Source organism: Anomaloglossus baeobatrachus, chromosome 10 (genome assembly GCF_048569485.1).
Source record: "Anomaloglossus baeobatrachus isolate aAnoBae1 chromosome 10, aAnoBae1.hap1, whole genome shotgun sequence".
Classification (NCBI taxonomy): Eukaryota; Metazoa; Chordata; class Amphibia; order Anura; family Aromobatidae; genus Anomaloglossus; species Anomaloglossus baeobatrachus.
Genome location: NC_134362.1, coordinates 44,941,407 through 44,956,153, shown reverse-complemented (window position 1 = coordinate 44,956,153; position 14,747 = coordinate 44,941,407). Strand labels below are relative to the sequence as shown.

At 48.0% G+C, this 14,747-nt stretch overlaps 1 protein-coding gene across 2 annotated transcripts in view; it reads right to left on the bottom strand.

Moving 5' to 3' along the window:
* Window positions 1-14,747, bottom strand: part of RELA (RELA proto-oncogene, NF-kB subunit) — a 49,976-nt gene that overhangs the window by 16,060 nt on the left and 19,169 nt on the right. For both annotated transcript variants that reach the window (XM_075325649.1, XM_075325650.1), the window contains exons 2-7: window positions 11,799-11,837; window positions 9,808-9,956; window positions 9,269-9,417; window positions 2,408-2,499; window positions 1,775-1,909; window positions 505-609 (exon numbers count right to left, since the gene is read on the bottom strand). In XM_075325649.1, the coding sequence (XP_075181764.1) occupies window positions 505-609; window positions 1,775-1,909; window positions 2,408-2,499; window positions 9,269-9,417; window positions 9,808-9,956; window positions 11,799-11,837 (669 nt within the window). The remainder of the gene's footprint in view (window positions 1-504; window positions 610-1,774; window positions 1,910-2,407; window positions 2,500-9,268; window positions 9,418-9,807; window positions 9,957-11,798; window positions 11,838-14,747) is intronic.

Below are 14,747 nucleotides of genomic sequence, written 5' to 3'. Positions count from 1 at the left end.
CTCATGTTTATGCATATAGTAAAGTCCAGTTGAATAGTATTTAATGCCAGTAACACACCGTGCATACCCAGGAAAAAGTAGAAATAGGCGAAACCCGGCTCAAGCAGAATAAAATCTGACTACAATGTAATGTTTGACATGATGTTTTAACCATTTATGCATATACGACAATCCAGTTGAATAGCATTTAATTCTACTAACACAGCATGCAAACCCAGGAGGAAGCAGAAACAGGCGAAACCCGGCTCAGTCAGTATGAAAAATGACTACCATGTGATGTTTTAACCCCCAATTTGTGCATATAATAAAGGAGCCTAAAACTTGTTTTCTAGCGGATGGAAAGCTGGAGCAGACAAAACCCAAATTAGTGGGCGGTGCTGTTTCGGACTCAAAATACTACAACAATAACAAAAAAGTGTAAATGTTCCAAGCATAAAAATAAAAGTATTTTTGTGATAACACAACATTGAAAAAAAACACGTAAGGGTAAACATGACACTATACCTTTTTGCACTTTATCACATAGTAAAAATATCTCATCGCCTCCCAAGCAACTTCCGGAATTCTTGTTAACTCTACAGATCTTCAGCTCCGCGGTGTTAGGAGCTCCTGGAGGATTATACAAGGAAAACAACAAGTAAACAAAAAACTATGGTCTAAAGAGACATAAAATACAAAAACTCTTTTGGAAATAAATAAACTGTGTGAAAAATGTACAATATATGCAGGTCTTATAGGTGGGGACATCGGGACGGGTGCACCTGGGGCAACATGCTAAAGGGTGCAAAAATTATGCACACCCCATCCCCTACTTTACAAAATGATCAAAAGACCATGCCAAGGAAAGTTTCACTGAAGCACACAGTCATCTTCTAGCAGCGCACAGTAATAGGAATCATTTCTATCCGAAGTGCCTATGGCTTGGTCATGATGATGTGCTCTGCATAGGCAGTAACAGATGACAAAGCCTTCAACAAAATGATTAGGTCATCTCAGTCCATGCCTTTGCAGACCACAGCTTCATGACAAGCTCATTTTTGACTGATGCACTCTGCATAGGCAGTAAATGGTCATGGTGTGCTCTGCATAGGCAGTAACAGATGATAAAGCCTTCAACAAAATGATTCTGTCATCTCGGTCCATGCCTTTGCAGACCACAGCTTCATGACAAGCTCATTTTTGACTGATGCACTCTGCATAGGCAGTAAATGGTCATGATGGTGTGCTCTGCATAGGCAGTAACAGATGATAAAGCCTTCAACAAAATGATTGTCATCTCAGTCCATGCCTTTGCAGACCACAGCTTCATGACAAACTCAGTTTTGACTAATGCACTCTGCATAGGCAGCAAATGCGATGCCAGATTTCAGTAAAAAGTAGAAAATAACTAGAGAAGGTCAAAAGCCAAACTGTAATTACATCAGAAATTTCTTAAAGCTACACGATACGCCCTGGATGAAAAAGAGATGCAATACAGGACTTTGGGAGACCCACGTCAACGGATTAAGGGGCGCAAAAAGCTTTCCTTGCTCATTAAAGAAGTTGTTCTTATACCCTACTACAATAATGGCCACGATATTTTGAACTCTGTTTTTAGCGTTTCTCAGAAAAATATTTTATCATATGAAAATACGGGTCACACTGCAATTCTGAGGTTGAAATACAAAATAACAAAATTAGCAAAAAATAAATAAATAAAATCCTCTCAATTACTGGATTTAAAGAATCAAAGAATGTCACACTGTGTATCCTTAAATGTAAAGCAGCGACTTACTGTTATCATAAATAGGCTGAGAAACCACAAATGGGACGAGCGGAACCAGCCCCCCGCTCTGGTCACGGATGTAAACTTGAAAGCAAAGGCAGACGGTATTCAGGTCATACTCAGACTTCAGATCCTCAGGAGAGACTGAAAAAATATAATTATATAATATCTATATATCTCGTGTATGTATGTGTATATATATATATATATATATATATATTATATGTGTGTGTGTGTGTGTGTGTGTGTGTGTGTGTGTGTATGTATATATATATATATATATATATATTTATTTATTGTGTGTGTGTGTGTGTGTGTGTGTGTGTGTGTGTGTGTGTGTGTGTGTGTGTGTGTGTGTGTGTGTGTGTGTGTGTGTGTGTGTCATATATATATATATATATATATATAGACACACACACACACACACACGCACTATATATCACACACACATATACGCACGCATACACATACATATATGCATAATATACTTTATATATGTATCATATATACACATAAAACAATACACATACATACACACAATCATATATATATCTATCTATCTATCTATACACACGCACACAAAAATATATATATTTATTTTTTTATCTTTTCCATACATAGGTGTACATAGGTATAGATTACCATTGAAGGGATTATTATGGGTCCGTATCCGCTGGGCGATGGCCTCTTCCACTTCCCTCTTTTTCACACACTGAATTCCCAAATTCTGAAAACTGATTACAAAAAAAAAAAAAAAAAAAAATTAATATGGGAAAAGCATAAACATGAAAATGCAAATCCCTGCAGAGCTTAAAGCGCTCCTATCACCAGGATTTTCCTATATAAGCTAAAGCCAGTGTTATACTGGCACTATCAGGCTGATTCTATACATACCTTTAGTTGTCCGCTAGGATTTATCGTTTTTGAAATACAAGCAAGTAAAGTTTGTAACATGAGCAGCTTTTTGATTGGCAGCAGCTGATTTATAGTTATCCCCTCCATCTATTATTTATGCTAATTCTATTATAGAATTGTTTTACTAAGTGACTAGAAGGACCTGTGCTGATATCATAACCATGTGACCAGAAGGGGCGGGGTCTAAGCCAACATAGCTGATACCAGGAATCAACATTATGTTTGTGTTGGCTGAGGCCCTGCCCCTTCTGGTCACATGGCTATGACTTCAGCACAGGTCCTTCTAGTCACTTAGTAAAACAATTCTATAATAGAATTAGCATAAATAACAAATGGAGGGGATAACTATGAATACCCGCCCCAAATACCAACTGCTGCCAATCAAAAAGCTGCTCATTTTACAAACTTTACTTGCTTTGATTTCAAAACCTATACATCTGAGCTGACAACTAAAGTTATGTATAGAATCAGCCTGATAGTGCCAGCATAGCACTGGCTTTAGGTTATATAGGAAAATCCTGGTGATTGGTGCTCTATAAAGAACACACTACACACCAAACTACATGAAAAAGAATTTTTGTTTACTTATCGTAAATTCTTTTTCTTATAGTTCCGTATTGGGAGACCCAGACATTGGGTGTATAGCTTCTGCCTCCGGAGGACACACAAAGTACTACACTCAAAAGTGTAGCTCCTCCCTCTGAGCTTATACACCCCCTGGAGAACCAGATCTAGCCAGTTTAGTGCAAAAGCTGAAGGAGAATAGCCACCCACAAGTAAAAACAGAGCAAGAACCGTAACAACCGGAGCCTCTGTCTACAACAACAGCCGGTGATAACACGCGGAACAAGAAATTGCCAACAGGCAACAGGGAGGGTGCTGGGTCTCCCAATACGGAACTATAAGAAAAAGAATTTACGGTAAGTAAACAAAATTCTCTTTTTCTTTATCGTTCCTATGGGAGACCCAGACATTGGGACGTCTCAAAGCAGTCCATGGGTGGGAATAAACAGAAAAACTGAGAAGTAGGGGGAGCCTAACTTCACAAGTGGGCGACAGCCACCTGAAGGATGCGTCTGCCCAAGCTTGCATCTGCCGAAGCATGAGCATGCACTTGGTAGTGCTTTGAAAAGGTATGCAGGCTAGTCCAACTGGCAGCCTGACAGACTTGCTGAGCCGTAGCCTGGTGCCTGAAAGCCCAAGAGGCACCGACAGCTCTGGTCGAGTGTGCCTTGATCCCCGGCGGGAGAGGCACCTGAGAACACTGGTAGGCATCCGAAATGGTTGACCTAATCCAACGGGCTAAGGTCGGCTTAGAAGCAGAGAGGCCCTTACGCCGACCTGTGGTTAGCACAAAAAGAGAGGTGCACCGCCTAAGAGCAGAGGTGCGAGACACATAGATCCGGAGCGCCCGCACCAGATCCAGAGTATGCAACGCTTTTTCAAAGCGATGAACAGGAGCCGGACAAAAGGAAGGTAGGGTAATGTCCTGGTTAAGGTGGAAAGGAGAAACCACCTTAGGTAGAAAGTCCGGAGTCGGACTGAGAACCACCTTGTCTTGATGAAAAAACAAAAAAAGGTGACTCCGAAGAGAGCGCAGCCAAATCAGAGACTCTCCTGAGAGAAGTTATGGCCACTAGAAAGACCACTTTCTGTGAAAGACGAAACAAAGAAACCTCCCTAAGAGGCTCAAAGAGGGGTTTCTGCAAAACCGTGAGAACCAAATTGAGGTCCCAGGGATCCAAGGACCGCCGGTAAGGCGGGATGATGTGAGACGCACCTTGCATGAAGGTGCGGACCTGAGCCAGCCGGGCGATACGCCGCTGGAACAGAACTGACAAAGCTGAGACTTGTCCCTTGAGAGAGTTTAGGGATAGTCCTAGCTGCAGACCGGACTGTAGAAAAGACAGAAGGGTCGGCAAGGAAAAAGGCCAAGGAGAGTGGCCGGAAGAGCGACATCAGGATAGGAAAATCTTCCAAGTCCTGTGATAGATCTTGGCAGAGGAAGACTTGCGGGCCAGAGTCATAGTGGAGATGACTTCAGGGGGGATACCAGAAGCCGTCAAGATCCAGGACTCAAGAGCCACGCCGTCAATCTGAGAGCCGCAGAATTCTGGCGGAAAAACGGACCTTGTGAGAGAAGGTCTGGACGGTCCGGAAGATGCCACGGCACCTCTACGGACAGATGGAGCAGGTCTGGGTACCAAGCTCTCCTGGGCCAGTCCGGAGCAATAAGGATGACTCGACGGCCCTCCATTCTGATCTTGCGCAAAACTCTGGGCAAGAGAGCTAGAGGGGGAAACACGTAGGACAGACGAAACTGGGACCAATCTTGAACCAGAGCGTCCGCTGCAAAGGCCTGAGGATCGTGGGAGCGAGCCACGTAAACCAGAACCTTGTTGTTGCTATGGGATGCCATTAGGTCCACTTCCGGAGTGCCCCACTTGCGGCAGATTGACTGAAACACTGCCGGATGCAGGGACCACTCGCCACTGTCCACGGTTTGACGGCTGAGATAATCTGCTTCCCAGTTTTCCACGCCTGGGATGTGGACTGCGGATATGGTGGACTTTGAGTCCTCCGTCCATTGAAGGATGCGTTGAACCTCCAACATTGCCAGGCGGCTGCGTGTCCCGCCTTGGTGATTGATGTAGGCAACCGCTGTCGCGTTGTCTGACTGGACTCGGATGTGCCTGCCCGCCAACAGGTGGTGAAAGGCTAGGAGAGCTAGAAGCACAGCTCTGGTTTCCAGCACATTGATTGAAAGGGCTGACTCGGACGGAGTCCAAGTGCCCTGCGCTCTGTGGTGGAGATGTACCGCTCCCCAGCCGGATAGACTGGCATCCGTGGTGAGGATCACCCAGGACGGGGCCAGGAAGGAGTGCCCCTGAGACAGAGAGAGGGGCCGAAGCCACCACTGAAGAGAGCTCCTGGTCTGTGGCGACAGAGCCACTAGCCTGTGCAAGGAGGAAGGCGGCTTGTCCCAACAGCGGAGAATGTCCAGCTGCAGAGGACGCAGACGGAACTGGGCAAAGGGAACAGCCTCCATTGACGCCACCATCTGACCCAGCACCTGCATCAGGTGCCTGATGGAATAACGGCGGGGCCTCAGCAGAGAGCGCACCGCCAGTTGGAGGGACTGCTGTTTGCCGGCACTTGTGAAGCTGCCCTTAGTCAGTCTCGAACTGCATCCCTAGGTACGTGAGCCTCTGGGTCGGAGTCAGAGTGGATTTGGGCAGATTGACAAGCCACCCGAATTGGGCTAGAGTGGCGAGAGTGAGCGAGACACTCCGCTGACAGTCTGCGCTGGATGAAGCCTTGACTAGAAGGTCGTCCAAGTAAGGAATCACTGTCAACCCCTGGAGGTGCAGAACCGCAACCACTGCTGCCATGACCTTGGTGAATACCCGAGGGGCCGTGGCTAACCCGACGAGAGAGTGGGAGAGCCACGAATTGGAAAAGTTCCTCTCCGATTGCAAAAAACGTAGCCAACGCTGGTGTGAAACTGCAATTGTCACATGCAGATAGGCATCTCTAATGTCGATGGATGCCAGGAAATCCCCTTGGGTCATTGAGGCAATGACTGACCGCAGAGACTCCATGCGAAAATGCCGCACCTGAACATGCTTGTTGAGAAGCTTGAGATCCAGGATGGGCCGGAAGGAACCGTCCTTTTTGGGGACTAGGAAGAGATTTGAGTAGAAACCTCTGAACCATTCCCGGGCGGGAACCGGTACAATTACTCCGTTGGCCTGCAAGGATGCCACGGCCTGAGAGAAGGCGGCGGCCTTGGAGCAGGGGGGAGTTGACAGAAAAAATCTGTTTGGCGGGCTGGAAGAAAATTCTATCCTGTAGCCGTGGGAGATGATATCCCGCACCCACTGATCGGAGACGTGTTGAAACCACACGTCACCAAAGTGGGAGAGCCTGCCACCGACTAAGGACGTTGCTGGCGCGGACAGATAGTCAAGAGGAGGCTGCCTTAGTGGCAGCAGCTCCTGCGGTCTTCTGTGGACGCGCTTTTGTGCGCCAGCTGGATTTTTGGTCCTTGGCTGAGTTAGTGGACGAGGCCGAGGGCTTAGAGGATGACCAGTTGGAGGAACGAAAGGAACGAAACCTCGACTAATTCCTACCCTGGACAGGTTTCCTGGTTTTGGTTTGTGGCATGGAAGTACTCTTCCCGCCAGTAGCCTCCTTAATAGTTTCATCCAGCTGTTCACCGAACAGCCTGGACCCAGCAAAAGGGAGTCCAGCAAGGAACTTCTTCGAGGAAGCATCTGCCTTCCACTCTCGAAGCCACAGGATCCTGCGGATAGCGATGGAATTAGCCGAAGCCACCGCAGTGTGGTGAGAAGCTTCCAGCATGGCAGACATGGCATAGGATGAAAAAGCTGAAGCTTGGGAAGTTAAAGCAACCATTTCGGGCATAGATTCCCTGGCGAGGGAATGCATCTCCTCTAGAGAAGCAGAGATGGCTTTGAGAGCCCACACTGCTGCAAAAGTTGGGGAGAACGAGGCCCCCACAGCTTCATACACAGATTTGGCCAGAAGGTCGACCTGGCGGTCAGTAGAATCCTTAAGTGAGGTGCCGTCAGCCACCGACACAACGGTCTGGGCTGAGAGTCTAGACACCGGAGGGTCTACCTTTGGTGAATGAGCCCACTCCTTGACCACCTCAGGTGGAAATGGAAACCGGTCATCAGAACCACGCTTTGGGAAGCGTTTGTCAGGGCAGGCCCTGGGCTTGGTCACAGTGGCCTGAAAACTGGAGTGGTTAAAGAACACACTCCTTGTCCTCTTAGGCGAGGTAAACTGGTGCTTTTCTGCCAGAGAGGGTTGCTCCTCTGATACTGGCGGATTGAGGTCCAGTACAGAATTAATGGACGCAATCAAATCACTAACATCTGAGTCACTTTCGGACAGATCAATGGGGCACATGGAGGTAGTCTCCGAGCCCCCTGTAAAGGCATCCTCCTCGTCCCGCTAGTCAGCGTCTGAAACAGAGCCGCGGGACGAGGAAGGAGAGGAAGCCCTGCGTCTCCTTTTAGGAGGACGGGGTCTGGGACCAGATGATGAATCCTCTGTGAGCTCCGCTGAGAGAGCCCTAGCAGCAGAGGCACTCTGTGAAGGGGGCTGATGCATGTTCAGCAAAGTCCTGGACAGCTGTCCCATGGAGTCGGCAAAAGACTGGGAGATAGACCTAGAAAAGGATTCTACCCAAGCCGGGGGTTCAGCCACAGGGACCGGAGCAGCTGGAGGGACCACTGTGGGTGCGATTCCAGGCTGAGGCATCGTCAGGTTAGAGCAGGCATCACAATGTGGATAGGTGCTCGGTTCAGGCAGTAGGAGCTTACATGCAGTGCATACTGAATACAGCTTTGGAGCCTTGCTCCTTGTGTGAGACATGCTGCTGGAGTGGGGGCTCTGCCAGAATGACCCCCAGAGAGTATATACAGAAGGTCCACAACCGGAGGTTGTGGCTTACCAGACCGCTGGAGCGGTTTGTGTGCCCTCCAGATCCCAAAGCCCGGACCCCCAAGCACCTCAGCAGGGATGCTGCAGCCAGCGCTGATCGCAGGGAAGAACGCTGAGAAAATGGCGCCGGAGTGAAGAGGGGGCGGGACTCACTCAGAGCGGGATCTGGAGGGCCAAAGAGACCTACAGGGGAGGAGACATGTACTCAGTGAGGAGTGTCTCTCCCCTGTGTAGAACGGCCGCAGGGCGGAGCCGCGCTGTCCCTCTGCATGAATGACATGCAAGGGCAGCGAAACCGAAAGTAGGCCTCCGGCGAAGCCGGGGCCTAAATTTGAGCGGTGCGGCCGGCGCGCAGGCACCATCGGTGCAGTTCTCAGGCGACAGCCAGAGAACCCGCCGGAAATGTCACCAAAATCACTCAGCACCCTCTCCCCCAACAATAAAGTACAAGGGACCCCCACATATAAACGTCTCAGGTACTTAGCTTGCTGAGACGCAGGGTTCCAAGTCCCTGGGGGCGAGTTCTCCGGTCCAGCAGGATCCTGAAGGGCTGCGGATGGAGACCGGTCTCCTGCAAAGCAAGGAGAACCGTGCTGGCTCCCACTTCAAGCCAGAGCCCGGAGGGATGGTGAAGGAGCGCAGCATGTAAGGCTCCAGCCTTGGAATCAACCTTAACAGCACCGCCGACACAGTGGGGTGAGAAGGGACATGCCGGGGGTCCAGGCTTGGACCCGCTTTTCTTCAAACTCTTTCCAAAAATTAAAAATCAGATGAGAATGCATGTGTGGATGTATGCCTCCTGAACACAAAGCGATAAACTGGCTAGATCTGGTTCTCCAGGGGGTGTATAAGCTCAGAGGGAGGAGCTACACTTTTGAGTGTAGTACTTTGTGTGTCCTCCGGAGGCAGAAGCTATACACCCAATGTCTGGGTCTCCCATAGGAACGATAAAGAAAGTCAATTTTCTTCAATGTGATAGTGGTTTTTTTTTGTTTGTTTTTTTTTTGTCATTTTTATTTTTCCCGGGTTCTTTTATTCATTCCCCCGCTGCAGAGATCCGATCCATTGTGCATGGTTTGTGGTCGGGGGATTTCCAGACGGATTTGTTATTACCTGTGAATATTCCGGTCCGCCGATAGGTCGGCCTCATAATAGCCATCTTTGCAATCCTTTCCGACTAGTTCGTGGGGATGTGGTTTATGGGGGGCGTCTTTGGCAACCAGAGATATCCTTATCCGAGCTGGACCTTGGTAATTGTTTACCTGACAAGGGGAAAAAAAAAAAGTCTCAAATGTGGAACAGATAAATGACCTGAATACTAAAATCTGCTGCTGTATACACGGCCCGAATATACCGGACTTGTGTGCATTATGTGCGCATGTGAATACTTTGACTATGGACGGTCTGGCTCACTGATTGACCGCTACCCCTTGTGGTTAGGCGAATACAAGGGATTTTTTTATTTTATTTTTTACTTTTTAATACGTACATTTTGGCTTACAACATAGAAAATGTGAACCCGGCCTAAAGTACAGGACTGGTGTCCATCATCATGTCCACAGCGGTGGAGGTCTGTATAACTCCTCCCCTACCACTGACTGGCAGTTTTCTGCCTATGCACAGTGTACACAAAAAAATTAGTAATTACTGACCTTAATAGTGGGATGAGTTTTAGTGGTGTCTGTACTTCGCTCCCCAGGAATGCTTCCGGCAGAACGACCCTCACATTTGTACCGGAATCTCATACCTCGCTGTTTTGGCTGCTCAATAATCTCCACATATGGAATGGAAGGAGACTGGCCTATATACACGGAATAAAAAAAAAAAAAAATGAATAAATACATACAAAATAAATAAAAGAAAAGAAAGAACAGTGTCATGACGAAAATGGAATCTGATCTTCAGCTCCTCCTGCTCTACAACATATTTCTTGATCAGACAATGAATTTTTGTGGGAAAAGTTTCAGAAAAACTTCTATTTTATTGATTGAAATCCCTGTTGTTTGTATGTATAGAGTCCAGTGGGCGGTCCTATCACCAATTAGAACCACCCACTGGGCTCTATATACATGCAACCCCCCCCCCCCCACTGGGCTCTATATACATGCAACCCCCCCCCCCCCCCACTGGGCTCTATATACATGCAACCCCCCCCACTGGGCTCTATATACATGCAACCCCCCCCCCCACTGGGCTCTATATACATGCAACCCCCCCCACTGGGCTCTATATACATGCAACCCCCCCCCCACTGGGCTCTATATACATGCAACCCCCCCCCCACTGGGCTCTATATACATGCAACCCCCCCCACTGGGCTCTATATACATGCAACCCCCCCCACTGGGCTCTATATACATGCAACCCCCCCCACTGGGCTCTATATACATGCAACCCCCCCCCCCACTGGGCTCTATATACATGCAACCCCCCCCCCCACTGGGCTCTATATACATGCAACCCCCCCCCCCCCACTGGGCTCTATATACATGCAACCCCCCCCACTGGGCTCTATATACATGCAACCCCCCCCACTGGGCTCTATATACATGCAACCCCCCCCACTGGGCTCTATATACATGCAACCCCCCCCCCCCACTGGGCTCTATATACATGCAACCCCCCCCCCCCACTGGGCTCTATATACATGCAACCCCCCCACTGGGCTCTATATACATGCAACCCCCCCCACTGGGCTCTATATACATGCAACCCCCCCCACTGGGCTCTATATACATGCAACCCCCCCCACTGGGCTCTATATACATGCAACCCCCCCCACTGGGCTCTATATACATGCAACCCCCCCCACTGGGCTCTATATACATGCAACCCCCCCACTGGGCTCTATATACATGCAACCCCCCCCACTGGGCTCTATATACATGCAACCCCCCCCCACTGGGCTCTATATACATGCAACCCCCCCCCACTGGGCTCTATATACATGCAACCCCCCCCCACTGGGCTCTATATACATGCAACCCCCCCCACTGGGCTCTATATACATGCAACCCCCCCACTGGGCTCTATATACATGCAACCCCCCCCACTGGGCTCTATATACATGCAACCCCCCCACTGGGCTCTATATACATGCAACCCCCCCACTGGGCTCTATATACATGCAACCCGCCCACTGGGCTCTATATACATGCAACCCGCCCACTGGGCTCTATATACATGCAACCCGCCCACTGGGCTCTATATACATGCAACCCGCCCACTGGACTCTATATACATGCAACCCGCCCACTGGACTCTATATACATGCAACCCGCCCACTGGGCTCTATATACATGCAACCCGCCCACTGGGCTCTTTATACATGCAACCCGCCCACTGGGCTCTTTATACATGCAACCCGCCCACTGGACTCATATACATGCAACCCGCCCACTGGACTCATATACATGCAACCCGCCCACTGGACTCTATATACATGCAACCCGCCCACTGGACTCTACATACAAAACACCAGGGATTTCAATGAATAAAATACTAAGTTTTACTGAAACTTTTCCCACTAAAATGTCCATCAGTCTGATCAGCTCCCTCTTCTCTATGACCTCCTGCCTGCAGCTTCTGATCAGACACCATGTTCAGTATGAGTTTACTGAAAAGACAATAGATAATTTCTTACTTGACACAATCCAGTCTTTTGTAAAAGAATTTATTATATCTGAAAAAGAATAAACAAACAATTAAGAATCACTTAATTATCAAAAGTGTAACATATAATACTTTATAGTAGAGAAACAAAATATTATCCCCCACGCACAGCCATTGTGTCGAGCACCAAGCCATAGGGTGCCAGTATCAAGTCTGCGGGGTACAACACTCAGCGCCCCCAACGAGCAACTCATCAAGTTATCATTTTTTCATATTTTCTTGGATTAAAAAAAAAAAACAAAAAACAAAAAAAAAAAAAAAACACCACACACAAGAACTTGTGCCGGTCTGATTAAAGTCAGATCAGAATACTCTGACCATATTTCTCAAATATGGTGTGAACCTTGCCTTATACACGGAGGGGACCCCGCAGCTTTATACACTATTTAGGGGAGATTGCCAAGAATTGCAGCTCAACTCCTATTAAACGGAGTATTCAGAAGCAAACAAAATGTGCATATATTTATATATTATTTTTATTATAATATAAAATGAAAAGATACAAATCCATATATAAAAAGTATGAACATTGAGGTTTTTTTTTTTACAATATAAAAGTAAAAACAAAGAAAAAAAAAATCTATACAAGAAATATATATATATATATATATATATATATATATATATATATTAGTACAGACCAAAAGTTTGGACACACCTTCTCATCTCTAGAACAACTGTTAGGGTGGAAACACATCTATGCGAGTAAAATCGGTCCGACTGGGCTGAAAAAAACTCGGCTGATTTTAGTTCACGTTAGGTGCGAGTGCAACGCAAGTGCGATGCTATTTCTGAGATTTTACTAGCGTGTGTAATGCGTGTGTAATGCGTGTGTAATGCGTATTTTTTACTATGTCATCTGCCATTCAGCGCTGCTACATGGCCGCTGACAGCAGACACAGACAGCCATGTAGCAGCGGTGAATGGCAGATGACAGCAGACACAGACAGAGCCGCACTGTCAGAATGAACTCGGGTGAACTTCACCCGACTTCATTGTCATGCTGCGGCTCTGTCTGTGTCGCGCCCTGATTAGCGGTCACCTGTGAAGACTCACCGGTGACCGCTAATCTCCTGAGTAACTGAAGTTAGCAGCCCTCTCTCATACTCACCAATCCCCGATCCCCGGCGCTGCACGGCATTCTCACTGCTCCGGCGGCTTTTACTGTTTTGAAAAAGCCGGCCGCCCATTAAACAATTTCGTATTCCCTGCTTTCCCCGCCCACCAGCGCCTATGATTGGTTACAGTGAGACACGCCCCCACTCTGAGTGACAGGTGTCACACTGCACCCAATCACAGCAGCCGGTGGGCGGGTCTATACTGTGCAGTGAAATAAATAAATAAATAATTAAAAAAAACGGCGTGCGGTCCCCCCCAATTTTAATACCAGCCAGATAAAGCCATACGGCTGAAGGCTGGTATTCTCAGGATGGGGAGCTCCACGTTATGGGGAGCCCCCCACCCTAACAATATCAGCCAACAGCCGCCCAGAATTGCCGCATACATTATATGCGACAGTTCTGGGACTGTACCCGACTCTTCCCGATTTACCCTGGTGCGTTGGCAAATCGGGGTAATAAGGAGTTATTGGCAGCCCATAGCTGACAATAAGTCCTAGATTAATCATGTCAGGCGTCTATGAGACACCCTCCATGATTAATCTGTAAATTACAGTAAATAAACACACACACGCCCGAAAAAATCCTTTATTAGAAATAAAAAACACAAACACATTCCCTCATTACCAATTTATTAACCCCGACAAACCCTCCATGTCCGGCGTAATCCACGGACTCCAGCGTCGCTTCCAGCATGCAGGTGACAGGAGCTGCAGAAGACACCGCCGCTCCGGTCACCTCCAAGCAGCAACTGAGGTGAGTAGCGCGATCTGCTGAGGTGTCACTGAGGTTACCCGCTGTCACCGCTGGATCCAGTGACAGCGGGTAACCTCAGTGACACCTCAGCAGATCGCGCTACTCACCTCAGTTGCTGCTTGGAGGTGACCGGAGCGGCGGTGTCTTCTGCAGCTCCTGTCACCTGCATGCTGGAAGCGACGCTGGAGTCCGTGGATTACGCCGGACATGGAGGGTTTGTCGGGGTTAATAAATTGGTAATGAGGGAATGTGTTTGTGTTTTTTATTTCCAATAAAGGATTTTTTCATGTTTGTGTGTTTATTTACTGTAACTTACAGATTAATCATGGAGGGTGTCTCATAGACGCCTGACATGATTAATCTAGGACTTATTGTCAGCTATGGGCTGCCAATAACTCCTTATTACCCCGATTTGCCAACGCACCAGGGTAAATCGGGAAGAGCCGGGTACAGTCCCAGAACTGTCGCATATAATGTATGCGGCAATTCTGGGCGGCTGTTGGCTGATATTGTTAGGGTGGGGGGCTCCCCATAACGTGGAGCTCCCCATCCTGAGAATACCAGCCTTCAGCCGTATGGCTTTATCTGGCTGGTATTAAAATTGGGGGGGACCGCACGCCATTTTTTTTAATTATTTATTTATTTATTTCACTGCACAGTATAGACCCGCCCACCGGCTGCTGTGATTGGTTGCAGTGAGACACCTGTCACTCAGCGTGGGGGCGTGTCTCACTGCAACCAATCATAGGCGCCTGTGGGCGGGGAAAGCAGGGAATACGAGATTGTTTAATGAGCGGCCGGCTTTTTCAAAATAGTAAAAGCCGCCGGAGCAGTGAGAATGCCGTGCAGCGCCGCGCCGGGGATCGGGGAACGGTGAGTATGAGAGAGGAGGGGAAAATGACCGACAGACTGTGAGAGAGGGACAGAGATAGTGACGGACCGACAGAGAGAGAATAGAGACCGAGAGGGAGAGACCGACTGACAGAGAATAGTGATTGACAGACATTGGGAGACATCGCTCGTTTCCAGTGTTTTAGGAAACATGC